General features: G+C 42.4%; 1 protein-coding gene across 10 annotated transcripts in view; it reads left to right on the top strand.

Moving 5' to 3' along the window:
* mllt3 (MLLT3 super elongation complex subunit) overlaps positions 1 to 24,755 on the top strand; it is a 174,634-nt gene that overhangs the window by 137,093 nt on the left and 12,786 nt on the right. For 6 of the 10 annotated variants that reach the window (XM_085983961.1, XM_085983970.1, XM_085983974.1 and 3 more), the window contains 3 exons: positions 2,642 to 2,765; positions 4,357 to 4,459; positions 11,531 to 11,602. In XM_085983961.1, coding sequence (XP_085840087.1) covers positions 2,642 to 2,765; positions 4,357 to 4,459; positions 11,531 to 11,602 — 299 coding nt within the window. Of the gene's footprint in view, positions 1 to 2,641; positions 2,766 to 4,356; positions 4,460 to 11,530; positions 11,603 to 18,299; positions 18,509 to 19,914; positions 20,157 to 24,755 lie in introns of those variants that run through there. The other 4 variants (XM_085983964.1, XM_085983983.1, XM_085983968.1 and 1 more) reach the window with 3 other exon arrangements.

Genomic DNA, 24,755 nt, shown 5'->3' with positions numbered 1-24,755 from the left:
GCCTTCCTTCAGGTCTCCGGAGTCCTTCATCTCACCGGCACAGAAAGCAGAATGGCCGCGAGCTGTCGAAAGTTGCAGCATTCAGCTTTCTGTTCTGGAGAGATCTCTAAATCAGCCTGAGAGGAAGGAATTAATTTGGAGTACAGATTGTCAGTGTTTGACAGCTTCAAAGAACTGTCAAATACTGATTTCATCTGTCAAAGGCTCTTGACAGATAAAATGTCAATCTGTGACGTCACCTGTTGCTGGGTGGCCCTTAATTGGCCTGCTGAACCTGCTGGGTGGGCTCAACAAGGGCAATCAAGTGAAAATCGTGTGGGTTGGCCACAACTCGATGGAGGTAGGATTACAACCCCGAAGTTGTAGTCCCGCCTCCTGTATTAAAATCCAGCCCTATGATTCTAGTCAATTGTGGCAGCCAATTTGCACACATCAGGGTCCAACAAACAGCAAATGAGATAACTGACCAATTGACCTGTTTCAGTGATTATTGGTTGAGTTGAAAGTTGGCCAAGTCAATTTTTTTTTTGCATGCAGGCACATCTCATCTGAAAACTGGCAATTTAAATTGTGTCCTACTCCTTCAGTACTAACTAGAATGTAAGTCTACATTATATGCTGAAGTCTTGGAGTGGGCCTTAAATCCACAATCCTCTGACTGAGGGGAGTGCAATAACATTGTGCCGAATTTACACTTTACTTCTGAACATGGCCCCATTTTTCACATGAGTTTGCCGGCCATTTGACATCCTCAGGTTTTTTTTGAGCTTTCCTTTACCATATACCAGAAGTATTCCAGAGAATGTTACCTTGCATCCCTTAATTTTGAGTTTCAAGATAATTTGAAGCCTTGTTTCATGTAAGTAGACTGTTTAAGTGTGTGGTCCATAGTAATCAGATACTTTTTAAGAGGGAGTAAGGGTAAAGTGGTAGGGCAACTCAACTTGGGTTGCTCTTGCACGGATGCTTGCAGCTAACTAGATGGATGACAGCAGTGCATGGCAGAAAGGAAATGTAGCAAAAATTAAGTGAGCAAACTAGGCTCGGTCATAACTTGAACTACATGAACGCCATGGTTATGCTGAAACTAGGTGCCATAAGCCAGGCTCAGTATAAAATTAGCAAATGGCATGCTCTTTGCAGGGCTGCATTGCATTGTTTATTAGGCAAACTGTTCTCTCACTATTTTTAAAATTTAAATTGTGCCAATACTTAACAAAAGGTGCACAGCAGAAGTAATGGCATATAGTAGAAAGAGTAAATGAGGCACAGAATATGGAGGGAAGCGGAATTCTGGAAAGCAGTAGGATTGACTTGGAGTCTAGTCTGCTCCCAGGTTATATTGTAGTGGACAAGCAAAAGCAAAATACTGCGGATGCTGGAAATCTGAAATAAAAACAAAAAATGCTGGAAATACTCAGCAGCTCAGGCAGCATCTGTGGAGAGAGAAACAGAGTTAAAGTTTCAGGTCGATGACCCTTTGTCAGAACTTGAAAAAGTTAGAGATGTAACAACAGGTTTTAAGCAAGTATAGAGGCTAGGAAAGGGGGAGGGGAGGAGAGGAAAGAACAAAAGGGAAGGTCTGTGATAGGGTGGAAGGCAGGAGAGCTTAAAAGACAAAAGGGATGATGGTGCAAGGCAAAAGGGGATGGTAATGGGACACGTTAGGAAACAAAAGATGACTCTCTAGGGGAGGTGTAAATGGCAATAGCAGAATCATTACCAAGAGATGATGTCCAAAAAAATTGGAGCATTGGTTAACCTATTGCCATTTACACCAAATTCAGTTTATCTTGTGTGCTGTGAGATGGGCCTGTGCATAACAAATGTTTCCTTTCATTTGACCTTCCCAATCCTCAACCATTGCTATGAGAAAAGATGTAAAACAATTTACCTTTTTGGCACTGAAATTAATAATGGATTCTTGTTACTTGAAGTATAGTGAATGTACATGAAATGACCTACAATTATTTCATGAATCCCAAGCTTTCACGTATTTGCCTCTAGGTTAATCACAATCGGGCTTAATTTTAAATTCAATCTAAAAGAAACAACTGGCATAAAGCAGGAATTCATGGTGTGTATCCAAGTGATTAATTGTATAATGTGTAGTGCCGAAAACTTGAATTATATTCATAGTTCGTGTTTTTTTTTCAACTTTCCAAAGACTGGTAAAGTGTCACCAAGTGCCGCACAAAGTCATAAAGACCATGTTCAACTCCCACTCTGTGCTGAATTAGCTGGTCTCCGTTGCGATTGCTGCAGTTTGTCTCGGTGCCTCTTGGCTAGGTGAACTAGGGTGGAGGGAAAACAAATTGGCCAAGGGTCCCTGCTCTTCATTTCTAAATGTTGACCTCTGTGGAAGATGCATATGTGAAGATGTGTGAGGACTGTATCTGATTGGACTGTGATATCTTCCACAGTAAAATAGCCTTTTTGCTACTCGTGTTTAGGTTTGCACACAAATTTGGCCTCTTTGCAAGGTACTGGAAGGTGCCCATTGCTCATGAACCCTGCTCCAGTAAGCATTTATGCCTTCTGGATAAAAAGGGAGGGGGGAAATCTAAATTACAATCCATTCGTCAGCATCCCAATCAAACTTGGAATGGTTGTGAAGTTCCTTTCTTGTATTTTTAAACAGGTCCACTGAGATCTATAATGGAGGATCTCCATTCAGAAGGCAATGAGTCAGATGAAGATGAGAATGGAAACCTCTCTGATGTAGAGAGATCATTAAATACTCATTGTGGAAACCGAGGACATAGGTTAGTATTGCAATGAGCTAATTAAAGGAAGGGTTTAAATAAATATTTTTTGGCACCTTCCATCAGCTATGTTATCATATTAATTTCTTCTGAAAGCCTTTATTGTGTTTTGTGCACTATACATCAGTTAATTAAATTAAATTACAGGCCTGTCACTATAAAATGTGGGGGGTTTTGATCCAAAACTAATTCCAGGAAACGTTAATGTTGCTTAAAAGTTGGATACTTCTGGTAATTACAGTGATTGTATTTTACTGCCTTGATCAATTGCAGCTGTCTAAGGGAATATCCATTGTCGTGTTTTAGTTTAATCAAAACATGACCGAGGATGTGTAATTGAGGATTGTGCACAAAGCTGCATATTTGCTGAGTGGAGTTGCACATTATTATACTTCTCATCAGCAGTGCTGCTCCTGGGGTTATATTTGTAACTTTTTTTTCATTAAGCAGGTAAGTATGCCATGAGTGTGCTCGAACACAGTCTATTCTACATTTGATAAAATGGTAAGCCAGTGCTACCGGTGGGTTCTACTGCATGCATATACTTTGAAACAAAGGCAGATTCATTGTATAGAATTTCCTAGACAAGTAAAGTAATCAGAAGCTCGAGTTTTGGATATGTTGGTGCTAGTTGTACACAGAATCACAGAAAACCCACAGTGCAGATAGAGGCCACTTCGGCCCATCGAGCCTGCACCGACACATATCCCACCCGATCCCCGTAACCCCTACACCAACACACATCCCACCCTATCCCCGTAACCCCACGTATTTAATCCCCCTAACACTAAGGGTCAATTTATCATAGCCAATCAACCTAACCCGCACATCTTTGGACTGTGGGAGGAAACCGGAGCACCCGGAGGAAACCCACGCAAACACGGGGAGAATGTGCAGGTGTCAGTGGAGTATCAGCATTTTCTGCTGAAGTAAGGGACACCATCTGAGTCTCAACAGTGCTGCTTGTAATTTTTTTTCCATATTGTAGTTGAGAGATGACTTGAATTCCAGTCTTAAAATAAGAAACAAAAACTTTTCAACACTTGGAGTGATGCAATAATACATGAAGTATTTTGTCCATTTGTATACAATGATGAAACAGATGATGTGGATGTAAGTTATGAGAGCTACAGAAGAAGAGAACAAAAGTAATTTGTTTCCTTAATGGAAGGAAGGTTGAAGAGCGAATCTGTTCACATGATGCTCATACACCTCTAAGTACTGTAGTTTCATTCAAGATTAGCAAATGCTTGAATATTTTGACTCCACCCATTTGATCAGTAGGTTTCCCTAAGAGTTATCACAAAAGGTCATGGGAATCATGTTGATCTGAAGAGATGGTTATTAACCGAAGCATGCTAAATCACCCTCTTGATCAGGAAGCGATGGGTAAGGTGGGGAGAAGAGAGAAATAATACTGTATCAGTGAAGATTAACAACATTTAACAGTAATACATTTAAGCTGAAAAGTCTGTCTAACCCATCCATGTCTACACGGGAATGCATTGTTCAGAATAGAATTCGCCCCTCTCCACCCTCATTTTGTCCCTGGCTGTTTGTACCTAAACTTTGTGCTTTATTTTTATTACAGAATGAGTTTGAGTGATGGGAGTGACAGTGAGAACAGTGGCAGCTCTACCCCACCCAGAAATGAAGCACCTCCAATACTAAAAGCCAACAATAGCAATAACCAGGTATGGGAAGAAGCCATGCAATAAACTGGAAACATTCGTGCACAAATGCTTTCAAGAAAATTGAACCTAAAACCTTGTTTTGTCCAAAATCAGGGTTTGTTAAGTAACACATTTTTCAATTATATTCCCTTTCACATGGTATCAATCTAGGTATTGCACTAAGATCATAATTTATTAGTTCATATTGCACCAATTCTTTCATGAATATGGAAGGTATATTATGCAGTACTGTTGGTCGTCCTGTGAGTAAAATAATATTTGTAATGCACTTTCAGTTGTATAATCTATTAAACCCAATTGTGATTTACATTCTCTGAAGGACTCATTGAGGCACCCATCACTGTCCCCTTACAAGCAGTAACCTCAATTGCCCCATGCTCCTCTCCCTCTCTCATATCATGCATGCTGGGGTTAATCACACCACTCCACCCCACCCCACAGCCTCTTGCATTGGATCAACATTCACTGCCCCTCTGCATTTCCCTCCAGAATGCCTTGTGAACAAGATCTTCGCTATCTATGACCATTTTGTTGACTATTGCATTGGCATTGTGGCTTTGATTGAAACTTGTCTTGCAGGTGTTGACTCCTGGCCCCTTACTGAAGCCTAGTTATGCTTTCCACTGCCTACCTCATCTAAACCGTCTTGGTGGTGGTGTGACCCTTATCAAATCACAACTTGGCCTTTTTCCCCCGCCTCTTTCTCCCTCCCCCCCCCCCCCCCCCCCCCGCCCAACTCCTCTGGCATCTTCTCCTTCAAGTGCCTCACCTGCTTCCACCCCTTGCACCTCCTTTAAAAATGCTTATTCTCTGTTATCCCTCCATGTTCCGTCCCAAGTTTCTCCGAGATTTCCTCCTTCATCCTCTGCACTTAGCGACGACTCATCCTATGATTTCAGTCTCTGTCTCAACTTATCGATCCCCCCTCTCTTCTGAGTTCACTGCTCTCCTGTTCTCCCTAAACTTCTTCCTCCATATAAACTCTTACACTTATTCACAGCCATCTCGCATGGCCTCTCTACTCACATGGTTTTGATCACAGACAAGGCCATCTCCAACCACTTCCTTACAATTGCACTTCCAACTACCAACTGCCTAGCCTTTGGCCCTCCATTTGCCATGATAATTATGCTGCTGTCGATCTGCTCAACCACTTCCTCTCCTTCACCTTGGATGCCCTTGTCCCCAGTAAAACCTTTACTCTCGCTCTCTCTCTCGCTCACTCACCCTGGTCATAACCCTGGTATAGTCCTCGACTTCACTCCCTCAATTCCAAGGGTTGCAGACTTAAGTGTGTCTGGCGCACAGCTGGTTTAGCCAGCCATCACCAGATCTAGCTGGACTATATCAAGCGCTATTGGGCCTCACTCACTTTTGAAAACTGTAATGAAAATATAACTCCCAGCTTCTTTTCTCCACTACCAACCATCTCCTTCAACCCCTTTTCATCTGCCCCCTTCATCCTCACCTCCAACATGTGAGGAGCTCATGGACTAAGACTGAGACTATCCATTCAGCTTGCTTCCCCTCACTCCCTTTGCCCACCAAGCCAAATCTAACCACAGGCGCCCCCTTGCCCTATCCTTGAATTTGTATGTCTTTCTCTTGTTTCTTTCCTTTCTCACCTCATGCCTTCTTCAAGCCAGTCTTGTTCATGGGACCCACTTCCTGGCCCCCATGCTAGTAAATGATTCCCAGTGTCAGCTGTGGCTCACTGTCTCCTCTTAGTCAGAAGGTTATGGGTTCAAGTCCCACTCCAGAGATTTGAGCACCAAAACCTAGGCTCCAGTGCAGTACTGCGGGAGTGCTGCACTGTCTGAGGTGCCGTCATTCGGATGAGATGTTAAACCGAGGCCCCATCTGCTCTCTCAGATGGAAGTAAAAGATCCCATGGCACTATTTCAAAGAAGAGATGGGGAATTGACCCTGGTGTGCTGGACAAATTTATCCCTCAACCATCATCACTGAAAACAAAAAGTTAACTGGCCGTTATTACATTGCTGTTTGTGGGAGCTTGCTGTGAGCTGTCGCGCTTCCTACATTACAACAGTGACTACAGTTCAAAAGTACTTCATTGGCTGTAAAGCGCTTTGGAACATCCTGAGATCGTGAAAGATCCTATAGAAATGCAAGTCTTTTTTTATCTTTAGATTTAGTCCCTTCCCTTTCAAAACTGCTGTGATCACCCACTCCTCAAAAGTACAACCCTTGACCCCTCTTGCAAGCAACCATCCCATCTCCACCCTCCCTTTCCTCAAGTCCTTGAATGTGTTGCCACCTCCCAAATCCATGCTCATCTTTCGGCAACCCCATGTTTGAATTTCTTCAATCAGGTTTCTGCCCCTGCCACGGTACTGAAACAGCCCTAATTAAAGTCGCAAAAGACATAATCTTTGTGGTGCATTTTCCCTCCTCGTCCTCCTCTGCAGCCTTTGACATGGTTGACCACAGCATTATCCTCCAAAACATCTCCTTTGTTGTCCAGCTCCGTGGGACTGCCCTCACTTGTCAATCAAATTTCAGCCAGAGCATCTCTAGCAGTTTCTTCTCTTCCTGCCTCCTGGACTTCTCCAGGAATCTATCCTTGGTCCCCTACCCTTGGCAATGTCATCCAAAGACATGGGGTTGCTTCCACATGTACACTATACCCTTCCACTGTCTGTGCTGCCAGGCTGCTTGTCCAACATCTAGTTTTGGAGGCGCTGCAATTTCCACCAGTTAAACATTGGAAAGACCAAAGCTGTCTTTGGCCTCCAGCTGATGCTCATTACTCTCACTTCCAATTCCACTCCTCCTCCCCAACCACTGTCTCGGGTTAAACCAGACTGTTCTATTGGACCCTGAGCTGCGCTTCTGACGCCATCTTCTCTCCATGACAAAGGCCACCTACTTCCATCTCCAACCACCTGTGCCTGCCTCACCTCAACCCATCTGCTACTGAAACTCTTATCTGTTCCTTTTTCATCTCCATGCTTGATCATTCCAATGATATGCTGGATAGCTTCTGATCCTCCCATGCTCTGTAAACTTCAGCTCATCGAATATTCTGCTTCCCATATCCTATCCCGCATCCAGGCCTGCTCACCCATCACCCCTGTGTTCACTGACCTACATTGGCTCCTGGTCCTCTTTCCCCCGCCCCCACCCCCCCCCAACCCCTCCCCAATGCGCCAATTTAAAATTCTCATGCTCAAGCTTATATTTCTTTAGCACACAGGTTATTACACAAAATTTGGGCTCATGGTGGTAATATACTAGCATGGATTGAGGATTGGTTAACAGACAGAAAATAGAGTGCAGGACTAAATGGGTCATTTTTTGGGCTGGCAAGCTATAACTAGTTGGGGTATCGCAAGGATCAGTGCTTGGGCCTCGGCTATTTACAATCTATATCAATGACTTGGATGAGGGGACTGAGTGTAATGAATCCAAGTTTGCTGACAATACAAAGGTAGATGAGAAAGTAAGCTGCGAGGAGGATGCAAAGGGTTATAGACCGATTAGGTGAGTAGGCAAGAACATGGCAGATGGAGTATAATGTAGAGAAATGTGAAGTTATCCCCTTTGGTAGGAAAATAGAAAAGCAGAATATTAAATAAAAAGAAAAACTGGCATTTATATAGCGCCTTTCACGACCAACAGACATCTCAAATGGTGAGAGATTGGGAAATGTTGGTATTCAGAGGGACCTGAGAATTCTTCTACACGAATCACAGCAAGGTACAGCAAGCAATTAGGAAAGCAAATAGTATGTTGGCCTTTATTACAAAAGGATTAGAGTATAAGAGTAAAGAAGTCTTGTTGCAATTATATAGAGCTTGGGTGAGACCACACCTGGGGTACTGTGTACAGTTTTGGTCTCCTTACCTAAGGAAGGATATACTTGCCTTAGAGGGAGTGCAATGGAGGTTCGCTGGACTGATTCCTGGGATGGGGGTTTATCCTCTGAGGAGAGATTGAGTAGACTAGGCCTATATTACCTAGAATTTAGAAGAATGAAAGGTGATCTCATTGAAACATATAAAATTCTTAAGGGGCTTGACAGGGTAGATGCTGGGGGGGATGTTTCCCCTGGCTAGAGAGTCTAGAACTAGGGGTTACAGTCTCAGAATAAGGGGTCAGCCATTTAAAACTGATGAGAAATTTCTTCACTGAGGGTTGCGAATCTTTGGAATTCCCTACCCCAGAGGGTTGTGGATGCTCAGTCGTTGAGTATATTCAAAACAGAGAGCGATAGATTTTTGGATATTAAGGGAATCAAAGGATATGAGGTAGATCAACCATGATCTTATTTGAATGACTGAGCAGGCTCAAATGGCCTACTCCTGCACCTATTTCTTATGTGCTTGTGTTCTAATATCTCCTCCTTTAGCTCAAGTCATTTTTATCTGACTGCGTCTCTGTGAAGAGCCTTGGGTGTTTTTCTACTTTAAAGGTGCTATATAAATTCAAGTTGTAGATTTGACATGAAAACAAACCTGTTCCCAAATTGCTGCCAATGATGCCTCTACAATAAGCTTCTAGGAGGTGGTGATGGCTCATCCTGCAGTTAATTTTCTTCCCCCTCCTTGCAAGGAAGTATCTGTTCTCCTCTTGTCCCTTGGCCACAACAAGATGGCTGAGATCAGAACTCTTCTTGTGAACAGGAGTGAGCAAATACCTCTGCTCTAGCCAATTGGATCATCAGGGTGCCTCCTCTAAATATGTTCTTTGTACTTCAGTCCAAGCCTGTTCATTTAACCTGTGCCTCTTGTTTTTAAATTGCAGTGTGGTGACTTGCCATTTGTATCCATGTAATTAATACACCTTATTGTTTTTGGTTCAAAAAATAATTCAGTTAGGAAACTGCTTTTTTAAAAAACTTTTTTCCATAGTAATGTGTTGCTGTGAATGTTTGACTGGTGTGGAGTCTCGATCTGAGATTTATTTTGCTTTTGATCACTCAAAAGTTGTCTTCTGATGGTTATAATATAAACTGTGCTTCATTTTGAGATGAGGTAAAGTGTTCAATTTCATGAATTTAATACACACAAGGAAATATGAAAATCAAAACTGTACCATTTGTGAAATCCAAAGGAAATATTTAACTTTGGTGCACTGAAGTGTAATTATTTTGTTGCATCTTTAACATTAAATGTAAGACTTCAAGAGCTGGACCATGCATTTACAAAAGAGTTGTCTGACTGCAAAACTAATTGCTGAAAAGGACAAGCTGTCCTTGCATTAGAAATGATTTTCAAGCCTGCAGCATAACCAGACTTGCTGAGCTTTTCAAGTTCAAGTTAACTTTGTGATTTGAAAAGCTGATCAAGTGCACTTTCAAAAAAATAAATTGAGTTTCTCATATTAATTTGTCCAAATAAGCAAAGTTAGGAATCCCATGAAGATATCTACATTGAAGGTTACAGATTATCCCCAGCTTTGATGGCTGTGTTTAGTCCCCTTTTTCCCTCAGTAGCATGTTTAGATTCAGTGCAGTGCCTTGTGAAGGTGTTTATTTGCAAAAAAGGTAGCATTAAAGAGAAGTGCTTTCACCTATAGGCACTACTGTGTACTCTTAACACAGTGAAGAGAATATGTAATTCATCTTTTGTGACCTTGGATAATTGTTCTGAATTGTATTAAATGCTTTTAGGACTAGGTCGCATTTTTAAGAGCAATATTCAAACTTTTTTTGGTATTTTCTGTAATTTATACAGATGTTTAGGCTTCAATTTCCTGTCCTCCATTTCATTCCCACTGCTTCAGTTGACGTGCGTCTACACAAAAAGCCATTTTAAAACCGAAAAAAATGAAAGATTTCTGATGGACAATGTAACCATATTTAAATGAATTGGTAATTAGTGGAGGATATACATCTGGCAAGTGATGCCCATATTTCTATTGCACGCAGGAGGTATGTCCAAGAGTCGTAGCCCAGTATTGCTTCTTTCCAAAGTAAGCTTTTCAAAAACTTAAGATGAATATCAGGGGGAAAAAAGCTAGGCTCATGGAGTTCTCTAACTGATCTTTGACTTCTGAAAGTTGGTAGTAGTGCTCAGATAAGATTAGCTATTGTTTGGTCTTATATGTCAGCAGTGCTTTACAGCCATGGGTCAACAGAAAATTGTTTTGGCACCTTATAGTCAACCAGTGTGCCCCTCATCTATAGGCGCAATGGTCATTTCTGTCTAAGAGAGAGAAAAATAACTAGAGTAGTCACAAGTATTTTTTTTCCCCTTTGGGCATAAATGCCATTTATTCAGGCAAATATTTGCACCATGGATAAGCATAAAGTAAATACTAAAAGACATTGTGATAAAAATTACAGTTTTCTATATTAGCTGATGCTCCAATTACAAAATGAAAACCAGAAAGGTTTTAAGTACTAATTTCTGATCTTTTTTCATAGTAATAGATGACATTTTTGACTGGACTCGGTCTTCACAGTGCATTTGGTAATTGTTCATTGGAAAAGACTGAGTACTGATGTAGAACGTACATACAACATTGCAACAGACATCTTTCACAAAATGCAAGCTCGTCAAGAAATCCCACCCCCCCCAAGAAAATTGCTCCTAGATAAATTAAGGTTTCTGCCTGAAATCTTGACTCAAATATATGCATTTCTAGATATTAAAAAATAAACTGGCAACTTGCTCCAGTACCACAACAATGAAATGATTTGACCTCCTAACCACAGACCAAGGCAGTGATCCCAATCAGATCACTGTCTTAAATTGCCATCCAAACCCGCCAGGCTTCCTTGTGCAAATGTGTTGGGTTGTAGCCAAGCAACTTGAAGGAACACTGCACAATGATAAAGTGCCCCATTTCTGGAAGAGGAAGAAAAAGGGTCTTGTTGACCGTACAGATGGCAGATATGGAAAAGTCCACAGCCTAGATGATTCCCCCCATCAACTGAAGACGAAAGTGTAGGCTTGGGATAGGGAAATTGTGGGGGGGGGGAAACTTACTAAGGCCAGTGCTTTTCAATAAAATGTAGCAATTTTTGCTGAACCTGAGTACAGCCAAAAGTGAGGAGCACTGAGGATACTTGTAGCTGAAGTCTTTACGCCTCTGTTATAACAGGTGTTAGAAGTCAAAAGTCCATTAAAGCAAAGCAAACCTGAGAAAACAATAAAGAATGGTGAATATGACAAGGTAAGCTGTGTTTCTTGCATTCTTGAAGTTCTTTCATACAGCAACATAATACAGTACTGGTCGGCATAGCGTATGTGTACACGTACTTTTTTGTGTGTCACTCAGTAAAGCCACAGAATATTGGCATGTTTCTCCTTTTTAAGTTCTGCTTGCTGGAACAGTTGCTCTTATTTGTTCATCATCCATGTACCTTACAATCGGTCCAGTGGGCAAAAGTCATTGAGGCAGAATCCTTCCAGGAGTTTAAAACTTTCTGAAGTTTCTTGTATCACTTTTTCCCCCCAAGCACACAAGTCCCACCTTAGACCAGCCCTCTCTCTCTTTCCATCATTAACAGCAATGCCTCACTGTTACTCTGCCAGTATAAAATACTTGAATATACTGCTCTGCTTCAGAGACAATTACAACTTGTGAAGTCAAACTTGTTTTGACTTTTCTGAAGTTTCACTGTCAACTCAGTTTCTTGCATTTTTTTGTGTTTACGTAGTTGCATACATAGTATTTACAACACAGAAACAGGCCTTTTGGCCCAACAGGTCCACGCCAGTAAGTCATCTTGTAACAAAATTTGATTGAAATTGATGGCTTCATGCAAAACAATTTCACTCACTAAGAGTCATTCTTCAGCACTAAGTTTGCAGTTCAAAAGTTACAAGTGATTCATCCAACACAGAAGGACATGGGAAGTTGATCATGGATGAATCTGTTTCAGTAGCACTGGTCAAGGCAATCTTGCCCCAAGACATCTGTGCTCATGCTGGCATTAAGAAGGCTCTTATGTAGTGTTGGAAGAGTACATATTTTTCAAAACCTACCCCAGGGTAAGGGAACAGACTTCTTCTAAAGTAGGTTTGACTGCCACCATGGTCAGAAAAGTATCTGATGGCATGGAATTATGCTTTCTGGATTTGAGTGCCATGACTGACACTCATGAGAACATAAGAAATAGGAGCAGGAGTAGGCCATTTGGCCCTTCAAGCCTGCTCTGCCATTCAACAAGATCATGGCTGGTCTTCTACCTTAACTCCACTTTCCTGTATCCCTTAGTTCCCAAAGATTTATCGACCTCTGTCTTGAATATAGGTACCACCTGTACATGGGCCAAAAGCATCATTCGAGGTGTCAATATGGAATCAGGGGAGCCTCTTGACTGGGAGCTTTAGACTGTATTGTGTTTTGACTACATAAAGTAGGTATTTGCTCTGGAAAGTCAACAAACTGTGACTTTCATTGAATCCGTCAACAAGGAAGGATTTGCCTCTGGCACCAGCTATTCAGAATTTCATATCCACATAGCTGTGCTGATTTAACTTCTGCTCTGATTTTGGTTCCAGAAGTGCTTTGGTTTGGCTGATATTCCTAAATACTGTCTGTCTCTCCTTTTCTCTCGAGGTCAGTAGCTAAATAATACCTGTCCTTGATATTTCAGATTATCGCTCATGGCCATCATATTACAAATTGTGGCAGACTCGTGGAGTTAATAGAGTTGCTTTTTAAATTTTCTTTTACACCTTCTCTGTGATCCATCATAAGTTTGATTTCAAAAGGTCGGAGTCATTTTCTTTCTCCATTCTAGCTAGGGTGACAAACCTGAGAGCTTGTGTGGCCACCATTGGTACAACCGCTGATGGTGATGCTTGGGATACAAGCTTGTCTAATTCTGCTTGTATACTGTGAAGACAATGTATGAAACTGGAATTTTTTTTGGTGGTTCAAAGTGAGCGCATTCACTTTTACCATCTGCCCAGTATATAAGATACTGCGCAATTACTTTACATAGGATATATGGCACAGAAACAGGCCATTCGGCCCAACCAGTCCATGCCGGCATTTATGCTCCACTTGAGCCTCCTCACGTCTTTCCTCATAGAAACATAGAAGATAGGAGCAGGAGTAGGCCATTCGGCCCCTCGAGCCTGCTCCGCCATTCAATGAGATCATGGCTGATCATCCAAATTCAGTACCCGGTCCCTGCCTTCTCCCCATATCCCTTGATCCCTTTAGCCTTAAGTAATATATCTAACTCCTTCTTGAATATATTTAATGAATTGGCCTCTACTGCCTTCTGTGGTAGAGAATTCCACAGGTTCACCACTCTCTGGGTGAAGAAATTCCTCCTCATCTCTGTCCTAAATGGCTTACCCCTTATCCTTAGACTGTGACCCCTGGTTCTGGACTCCCCCGCCATTGCGAACATCCTTCCTGCATCTAGTCTGTCTAGTCCTGTTAGAATTGTATAAGTTTCAATGAGATCGCCCCGCATTCTTCCAAACGCTAGCGAATATAAGCCTAATCGACCCAATCTCTCCTCATACGTCACTCCTGCCATCTCAGGTATCAGTCTGGTGAATCTTCGCTGCACTCCCTCCATGGCATTAATATCCTTCCTCAGATAAGGCGATCAAAACTGCTCACAATACTCAAGGTGTGGTCTCACCAAGGCCCTGTGCAACTGCAGCAAGACATCCTTGCTCCTGTACTCGAATCCTCTCGCTATGAAGGCCAACATACCATTTGCCTTCTTAACCACCTGCTGCACCTGCATGCTTACCCTCAGCGACTGGTGCACAAGGACACCCAGGCCTCGTTGCACTTCCCCTTTTCCCAATCTATTGCCATTCAGATAATCTGTTTTCCTGTTTTTGCCACCAAAGTGGATAACCTCGCATTTATCCACATTATACTGCATCTGCCCAATCACCCAACCTGTCCAAATCATCCTGGAGTTTCTCTGTATCCTCCTCACAGCACACACGCCCACCCAGCTTTGTGTCGTCTGCAAACTTGGAGATATATCTAGTTCCCTCATCTAGATCATTAATATATATTGTGAAATAGCTGGGGTGCTAGCACCGATCCCTGCGGTACCCCACTAGTCACTGCCTGCCACTCGGAAAAAGACCCATTTATTCCAACTCTTTGCTTCCTGTCTGCCAACCGGTTCTCTATCCAAGTCAGTACCTTACCCCCAATTCCACGTGCTTTAACTTTGCACGCCAATCTCTTATGCGGGACCTTATCGAAAGCCTTCTGAAAGTCCAAATACACCACATCCACTGGTTCTCCCTTACCTATTCTACCAGTTACATCCTCAAAAAATTCCAGTAGATTAGTTGAGCATGATTTACTTTTTGTAAATCCATGTTGACTTTGTCCGATCCTGTCACTGTTTTTCAAGTGCTCTGCTATTCATCATCTAAATCTATCAGCATAACCCTCTATTCCCTTCTCCCTCATATCCTTGTCCAGCCTCCACATAAATACATCTATACTATTAGCTTCAACCACTCCCTGTGGTAGCGAGTCCCACATTCTCACCACTCTTTGGGTAAAGAAGTTTCTTCTGAATTCCCTATTGGATTTCTTGGTGACTATTTTATATTGATGGCCTCCAGTTATGCTCTTCCCCACAAGTGGAAACATTCTCTCCGTATCCACTCTATCAAAACTTTTCAGAATTTTAAAAACCTCTATTAGGTCACCTTTTCCAAGAGAAAGAGACCCAGCCTGTTCATCCTTTCCTGATGGATATACCCTCGCATTTCTGGAATCATCCTTGTAAACCTTCTCTGCACCCTCTCCAGTGCCTCTATATCCTTTTTATAATATGGTGACCAGAACTGTACGCAAGTATGGTCTAACCAAGGTTCGATGCAGGTTTAGCATAACTTCCCTACTTTTCAATTCTATCCCTCTAGAAATAAACCCTAGTGCTTGGTTTGCTTGTTTTAATGGCCTTGCTAAATTGTGTTGCAACTTTGTGATTTGTCTATTTGTACTCAGATCCCTTTGTTCCTCTACCCCACCTAGACTCGCACCCTCCAAGTGATAAGTGACCTCCCTATTTTTCTTACCAAAATGTAATACAGGTTGAACGTCCCAAATCTGGGATGTTCCGGATTCCGGGCTCCTGGACGATTGGTGGCAGGGCTCTGGAATCCGGACACCCTGAGGGAGGCTTACCAAAAACCATAATTAGCGCAACCTGGGCCCAGGCATTTCCGGACTCGGCACGTGTTTCTGATGTCCGAAGTCCGGAAATATCGCAACCTGGGCTAGGGCGTTTCCGGACTTCGGACATCAGAAACACGTTCCGAAGTCCGGAAAAAAACAAAAACTGGCTCAGCCTCGGTCCTGAGGTTGCTGGATTTGGGATGCTCAATCTGTACCTCACATTTATCTGTGTTGAACTTCATTATTTGGGGAAAGGGGCTAGGGTTAGCATCGTACAGCACACACAAATGCAGAGCAAAGCAGTTTTGCATCCTAATTTAGCTCACACCAACAATCCAGTGTCTATTGACTTTCCCCTTAATTTCTTAGATTTTGGAAGCTACATAAAATCAGTTTAATTATTCAATAATATAACCTGCGTTATAGTTATATCATACTAAAGTTTTGGTATTTTTAGTCTCGGCAAACACATCTTAAAGACTAATACAAAAGCAAAATACAGCGGATGCTGTAAATCTGAAATAAAAACAGAACGTGCTGGAAATACTCGGGCAGCATCTGTGAAGAGAAACAGTTTGCGTTTCAGGTTGATGATCTCTCACCTTAAAGACTGCTGAACTGCCAAGGCATCTACAGGAAACTTTCTTATATCCGGCACGGACGGGACCAACGTGGTGCCGGTTCATCAAAAATTCCGGATAACCGAACACTATAGTGAAAGATACGGAGCCGAGAGCTCCGTATAAAGCAACAAACCCTGTTGCTTAGCAACAGCTTCAGAACAATGGGCACAAGTTGCAAGCGTCTCTGTAGATTAGCAACAGCTGCAACCACACCCTTGCACAGCAACAAATGGAGTAAAAAAAGTAATAAAAGTTACCTGAACCTACTCCTGAATTTTGCCGGTTAACCAAGATTTCCGGTTATTTAGGTGCCGGTAAATTGAAAGTTTCCTGTACTTCAAAAGCTCCAATAAAATAGCAATCAACAACCTTTAATAGGGAAAAACTAATTTTAGACACTGCACTTTTAAGTGGGTGTGTTTTTCACGTGGGCGCAAAGTTGTTAATGAAACGAATGTGTGGATTTTTAAGGACCAGGAGGATTCATTTGATTCCATAGAATGGGGCTTTAGAGTATATTTGCAGGCTAGCAACCATGGAAAGATGGTTGACCATTGGCAGGGAGTCTCAGCCACATGTTTTGACACCTTTCACTGATCTGGCAAAGGAGACCTTGTACACGTTCATACCCATTTCACCCACTGTTGTGTGCTGAGATTCAATCTGCATGAGCAGAAAGTTGCGCCACTTGATCTTCAAAAGTAGGTCAATTCCTGATCATTCTTTCAGTTATTCTTCCCCAATTGTTGAATGTTGAAAATGTTGGTTAAGAAAAACAAATCCATTCTGAATGGGTTTTGCCACTGGTTGCAACTGAGGAAACCCATTTTATGCCATTGTTGCAGATGTCTGGACTCTATTTGAACCTAGATTCCGTGCTTGAGCCACTGTACCTCCCAGCCATTTGAGTGACATTTTCATTGAGATACAGTACTTAAATTCTTCTCACTGTTACAATTCTTGAGGTCAAATATCTATATTGCTTGTTCCAGTTGGTAATTAAACTTGAGGTAACCATATCATCAAATAAATGTATTGCTGGACTGAGTGGAGAATATATATATTTGTTGTGAACTAGGTTAATGACCATCGGATAAAGTGTATTGGATCAATATCAGTAGTTGCAGAATACTACATATTTGAGCAGTTCTCATCCCCTTGCTAAAAAAACTTTTTGTACTGAATTCAAAATCCTCATCTTCAAATCCTTCTTCCTCACCTCGAGCCTCCTCCAGTCCTATGTCCCTGTTCACACTCTCCACTCTTCCAGCTGTGGTCTACTGTATATCTCCTCTCTGCTCCCTCTCTCCTTCAGCTGTACCATCAGCAGCAGAGGCTTAAACTATCTCACCCACACACTCTGGACCTGCCTCCCCAAATCCCCTCACCTTAATACATAACTCCTCACCTTTAAAAGCCTCCTTAACCCACTTCTTTGCAATATTTCGCCAACTGCTCTAATCCTCTCTTCTATACCTGGTCAATTTTGAGCTCCAACTGTGATGCATCATGAGAATTTTTCTGTTAAAGGTACTATATAAATGCAAGTTGGTGGTGGTTCTTGAGGTGGGCCTTAATATCCAGTCACGGTTGACCTATCCTGTGTGTTGCCATTACTGTGCTACCCCATCTAAGGTGTTTGATTGGTGAATAAGTATGGATGCAAGTAAGATCCAACTTCAATGTAGTGTTCCTCATTTTAAGTGTTTATTTTAAAGTCAGTTATTTAATTGCTGTTTTTTTTTAAAATCCATGGTTTTTCAGATTCTATTTTTAGCATCAAAAAACAAAGGAAATAACGATGGATAAATTCAGAGAAGATTAAAAGGGATGAGGAAGGCCATCTTAATGGATCCTTTTGGAGAGATCCTAACACTCCCCCTTTGTAGCATCCAGTTTGTTTCTGAAATGATTTCCAGGATTTTTGTCTCCACTATACTATTCAGAAGTCTATTTTGCATGTTCATCATTCTTTGTGTGAAGAACGATTGAGATCAGTCTGAAAATTCCATTGTTTTACTAGTTTGAACTTGCCCTCTTGTTCTACCCCTGCAATTAATTTAAAGTGATATTCTAGTTTAACATTTTCCATATCCTTAACGATCTTTTATTCCTCCAAGATCACCTCTCTGATGCCTCCTTTCTAGGCTGAAAAGTTTGTGCCTCCAGCCTTTCCTCCTAACTCAGACTCTTAACATGAGATCAGCCCTGTGGCTCTTCTCCGCACTGCCTCCAGCATTTGAACATCATTCTCTCTTCTTGATGACCAGACCTGTATGTTGTTTTCAAGGTGCAGTCTAACCAGAGCACTACACAGTGTGATCACGACCTCCTTATGACTTAGTCTACTGTTTTGGCTATGTAGTTTAAAATCCTATGGACATTGTTGACTGAATGCGGCTCTGCATTGGGGCATAATTTCTGTTGTCTATTAAGACTACTAGAACATTTTCTGCTTCATTTTCAGCTTTTTCAACGGAGTGCTCGTCTTTTTCTTCCTATATTGCACTTCACACATTAAGTTTTGTCTGCTGTGTTCTGTCCACTTGTCCAAACCATTCTGTAATTTGAGTTGCCTCTTTTGATTCCACTTCCCTTCTCGTTTGGTATCATTTGACTACTTTAACTATTTTATATTGGCCCGGAATTTGCGGCCAGCGGCAAAGCCGCTGATCTTGAAGAAAGCTGCCCACAAAGATCTAGTGATCTCTGTGGTGTCGATTTCAGCTCTGCCGACCTTTGTTTGAATCTGGCGCCCAATCAAGTGAATCTCCAGCAACAGTGATATCATCAAGCTGTCTAAGCAGCCAATCACATTGAAGAATTCTCAGACAGTAAACCAGGAAGTAAAATGCACCGATTCTAATTTACCTTTTATAAATTTTATAGAGCAAAATAAATATTGGGGCATACACATAGGATTACAGTAGAAGTGGAATATCAAACTTAAAAAAAAATTTTTTTTAAACATGCAATTCTTAATATTAATGGAAAAATTTGACATTCCACAAATATAAAATTAGTTTTTTGAGGCCAGAACGGTTGTTCAACAGTCAATGTTTAAAAACCCAGTTACAGCTCTTTCAACACGGCTTAACTTTTTCTGGGGGGGTTTAACAGCAATATTCCAGCGTAATAGGGGAAGTTTTCGCCCTTGTATGTGAATTCAATTGATTGCTGGCTCTGGGGAGTTCCATAGCGCAACCTGTGGCGGAGCAGTGAATGACAGCAACTTCAGGATTTCTGCGTTTATCTGCGCATGCGCTAAATCCTGAAGTTGCTGTCCATTTCAGAAGGGTAATGACGATGAACACTGCCAGTTTCGTCGTCATTACCACCGCAAAATCCGGCCATTGAATTTCTGAATCCAAGTTATTGATGTAAATTAGAAACTGTAGCAGTCCCAGCACTGAGCCATGAGGCAACCCACACTCTTCACTTTCTATCCTTAAGCCAGTATCTTATCCATACTCAGGATTTTTTGTGAATACCAACAGCTTTGAGTTAATTAATGGCCTTTCTGTGGAACTTGGAAGTCAAGGTACATCATGTCAGAGATTTTTCCACAATACATTTGGATTATCAATTTCTCAAGGAATTCGATTGTTAAAAGTCAGAACTTGTATGGAATATCACTATAAATCAAAAGAAGCCAAAAACTTAATTGCTTTATTAATGAACATAATTAGAGATTCTGCACAGTGAAGCTGAATCAAATAACTGCATTTTTTCCAGCGCTTTCTGAAAAACAAGACGGACGCTACACAGCTTGAGCCAGAAGTTAAAATAATCAGAAGATCAGCAAATAAAATGTGAATTCTCTGGGATTTTTTTCCACTGAAAACTGGGTCTAACAATTGATATGAATTGCATCAGTGGCTAGAGCTCGCAATGTGCTGGACCTGATCTTGGTGCAAAGAAACGGAGGATTTGGTTTATAGAAAAGAATTTGGGAGAGGATTCAATGATTGTCCAATAATGAAAAATTCCATGAATTTGTGGGGGAAAGTGAATAAAAAACCTTCTTTAAACCTTATTTATCTTTGCATGTTCATTAACATAGAAACATAGAAGATAGGAGCAGGAGTAGGCCATTCGGCCCCTCGAGCCTGCTCCGCCATTCAATGAGATCATGGCTGATCATCCAAATTCAGTACCCTGTCCCTGCCTTCTCCCCATATCCCTTGATCCCTTTAGCCTTAAGAAATATATCCAACTCCTTCTTGAATATATTTAATGAATGGGCCTCTACTGCCCTCTGTGGCAGAGAATTCCACAGGTTCACCACTCTCTGGGTGAAGAAATTCCTCCTCATCTCAGTCCTAAATGGCTTACCCCTTATCCTTAGACTATGACACCTGGTTCTGGACTCCCCGGCCATCGGAAACATCCTTCCTGCATCTAGTCTGTCCAGGCCCGACAGAATGTTATAGGTTTCGATGAGATCCCCCCTCAATCTTCTAAACTCCAGTGAGTATAAGCCCAATCGACACAATCTCTCCTCATACGTCATTCCTGCCATCCCAGGTATCTGCCTGGTGAATCTTCGCTGCACTCCTTCCATGGCAAGAACTTCCTTCCTCAGATAAGGCGACCAAAACTTCACACAATACTCAAGGTGTGGTCTCACCAAGGCCCTGTACAACTGCAGCAAGACAGCCTTGTTCCTGTACTCGAACCTTCTTGCTACGAAGGCCAACATACCATTTGCCGCCTTAACCGCCTGCTGCACCTGCATGCTTACCTTCAGCGACTGGTGCACAAGAACACCCAGGTCTCTTTGCACTTCCCCTTCTCCCAATCTATTGCCATTCAAATAATAGTCTGCCTTCCTGTTTTTGCCACCAAAGTGGATAACCTCACATTTATCCACATTATAGTGCATTTGCCATGTTTCTGCCCAATCACCCAACCTGTCCAAATCGTACTGGAGTTTCACAACATCCTCCTCACAGCATACCCTCCCACCCAGCTTTGTGTCATCTGCAAATTTGGAGATATTACATCCAATTCCCTCGTCCAGATCATTAATATATATTGTGAACAGCTGGGGTCCTAGGACCGATCCTTGCAGTACACCACTAGTCACTGCCTGCCACTCGGAAAATGACCCATTTATTCCAACTCTGCTTTCTGTCCGCCAACCAGTTCTCTATCCAAGTCAATACCTTGCCCCCAATCCCATGTGCCTTAATTTTGCACGCTAATCTCTTATGCGGGACTATTGCAACCTCTGCTATGGAGTGAGTTGGGAGATTATTTGACAAGCTTCCCCACTGTAACCACAATTTACACTAAGGGGGGGAAAATTGAGGACTAACTTTTAAAAAATTTGTTCCGAGATGTGGGCGTCGCTGGCAAGGCCAGCATTTATTGCCCATCCCTAATTACCCTTGAGATGGTGGTGGTGAGCCGCCGCCTTGAACCGCTGCAGTCCGTGTGGTGAAAGTACTCCCACAGTGCTGTTAAGGAGGGAGTTCCAGGATTTTGCCCCAGCGACGATGAAGGAACGACGATATATTTCCAAGTCAGGATGGTGTGTAACTTGGAGGGGAACTTGCAGGTAATGGTGTTCCCATGTGCCTGCTACCCTTGTCCTTCTAGGTGGTAGAGGTCGAGGGTTTGGGAGGTGCTGCCGAAGAAGCCTTAGCGAGTTGCTGCAGTGCATCTTGTGGATGGTACACACTGCAGCCATGGTGCGCCGGTGGTGGAGGGAGTAAATGTTTAAGGTGGTGGATGGGGTGCCAATCAAGCAGGCTGCTTTGTCCTGGATGGTGTCAAGCTTCTTGAGTGTCCTTGGAGCTGCACAGGGAACCTGAGCGGGGAAACCGAGGAAAGGGAAACAAGGATAAAAGCAAAAGACAGGAAGGAGAAAAACAAAAGTGACAGGCAGAGAAATCAAGGGTTTAAATCAAATATGGCCACAGTAAATAATAATTCTAAAAGATCTAAGCGTTAAAAAAACAAGCCTGAAGGCTGTGTGTCTTAATGCGAGGAGCATTCGTAATAAGGTGGATGAATTAGCTGCGCAAATAGAGGTAAACGAATATATGATATGATTGGGATTACGGAAACATGGCTCCAGGGTGGCCAAGGCTGGGAACTCAACATCCAGGGGTATTCAATATTCAGGAAAGATGGGCAGAAAGGAAAAGGAGGTGGGGTAGCATTGCTGGTTAAAGAGGGGATTAACACAATTGAAAGGAAGGATATTAGCTCTGATGATGTGGAATCTGTATGGGTAGAACTGAGAAATACCAAGGGGCAGAAAACATTAGTGGGAGTGGTATATAGACCTCCGAACAATAATGCGGAGGTTGGGGATGGCATTAAACGGGAAATTAGAGAAGCGTGCAATAAGGGTATTTGGATACTGTTGAGGGGGATGACTTACCAGAGGAAGGCAGCAGCAGCCAACTTCCTGGCACCAGGGGTGCTTCTGCTGCTCAGGAAGGGAGGAAAAAGAGTGGGAGAGCAATAGTGGTAGGGGATTCTATCGTAAGGGGAACAGATAGGCGTTTCTGTGGCCGTAGACGTGACTCCAGGATGGTTTGTTGCCTCCCTGGTGCCAGGGTCAAGGATGTCACTGAACGGCTGCAGGGCATTCTGAAGGGGGAGGGTGAACAGTCAGAGGTCGTGGTTCACATTGGGACCAATGACATGGGTAGGAAGAGGGATGAGGTCCTGCAGCAAGAATTTAGGGAGCTAGGTAGCAGATTAAAGAGCAGGATCTCATAGGTTGTAATCTCTGGATTACTCCCGGTGCCACGTGCTAGTGAGTATAGGAATAGGAGGATAGAGTAGATGAATGCGTGGCTAAAGAGTTGGTGTAGGAGGGAGGGCTTTAGTTTCCTGGATCACTGGGCCTGCTTCTGGGGAAGGTGGGACTTGTAAAAGTCGGATGGGTTGCACCTGAACCAGAACGGGACAAATATCCTTGCGGGGACGTTTGCTAGCACTGTTCGGGGGGGTTTAAACTAAAATGGCAGGGGGTTGGGAACCTGAGCAGGGAGACCGAGGAAAGGGAAATAGGGATAAAAGCAAAAGATAGGAAGGAGAAAAACAAAAGTGGCAGTCAGAGAAATCAACGGTTTAAATCAAACGTGGCCACAGTAAATAATAATTCTAATAGGTCTACGAGCGTTAAAAAAACAAGCCTGTAGGCCTTGTGTCTTAATGCGAGGAGCATTTGTAATAAGGTGGACGAATTGGCTGCGCAAATAGAGGTAAACGAATATGATTTGGTTGGGATTACGGAAACGTGGCTCAAGGAGGGCCAAGACTGGGAACTCAACATCCAGGGGTATTCGATATTCAGGAAAGATAGGCAAAAAGGAAAGGGAGGTGGGGTAGCATTACTGGTTAAAGAAGGGATTAATACAATTGTAATGAAGGATATTAGCTCTGATGATGTGGAATCTGTATGGGTAGAATTGAGAAATACTAAGGGGAAAAAAACATTAGTGGGAGTGGTATATAGACCTCCAAACAGTAAGGTGGAGGTTGGGGATGGCATTAAAAGGGAAATTAAAGAAGCGTGCAATAAGGGCACAGCAGTCATCATGGGTGACTTTAATCTACATATAGATTAGGCCAACCAAATTAGTAACAATACTGTGGAGGAGGAATTCCTAGAGTGTTTACGGGATGGTTTCCTGGACCAATATGTCGAGGAACCAACCAGAGATCAGGCCATCTTAGACTGGGTATTATGTAACGAGAAAGGATTAATTAGCAATCTTGTTGTACGAGGCCCCTTGGGTCGGAGCGATCATAATATGATAGAATTCTTCATTAAGATGGAGAATGAAGTAGTTGACTCAGAGACTAGGGTCCTGAATTTAAATAAAGGAAACTATGATGGCCTGAGGAGCGAGTTGGGTAGGATTGATTGGGGAATGGCACTCAAAGGGTTGACGGTGGATAGGCAATGGCAAACATTCAAAGACCGAATGAATGAACTACAGAATTTGTTCATCCCAGTTTGGCATAAAAATAAAACAAAAAACGTGACCCAACCGTGGCTAACAAGGGAAATTATGGATAGCATAAGGTCCAAGGAGAGGGCTTAGAAATTGGCCAGAAAAAGCAATAATCCTGAGGATTGGGAGCAGTTTAGGATTCAACAAAGGAGGACAAAGGGATTAATTAAGAAAAGGAAAATAGAATATGAGAGTAAGCTTCCAGGGAACATAAAAACTGACTGTAAAAGCTTTTATAGATATGTGAAGAGAAAAAGATTGGTGATGTCAAGCGTAGGTCCCTTGCAGTCAGAATCAGGGGAATTTATAATGGGAAACAAAGAAATGGCAGACCAACTAAATACATACTTGGTTCTGTCTTCACAAAGGAGGACACAAATAACCTCCCAGAGATGCCGGGGAACATAGGGTCTGATGAAAGGGTGGAACTGAAATAAATCAGTATTTGTAGGGAAATGGTGTTCGGAAAATTTTTGGGACTGAATGCCGATTAAATCCCCAGGGCCTGATAATCTACATCCCAGGGTACTTAAGGAAGTGGCCCTAGAAATAGTAGATGCATTGCTGGTCATCTTCCAGAACTCGATAGACTCT

Source organism: Somniosus microcephalus, chromosome 1, assembly GCF_052327205.1.
Source record: "Somniosus microcephalus isolate GS21.2 chromosome 1, FLI_Smic_1.0, whole genome shotgun sequence".
Lineage (NCBI taxonomy): Eukaryota > Metazoa > Chordata > Chondrichthyes > Squaliformes > Somniosidae > Somniosus > Somniosus microcephalus.
Note: the sequence above shows the minus strand (reverse complement) of the source record. Positions and strands in the feature narration are given on the sequence as shown.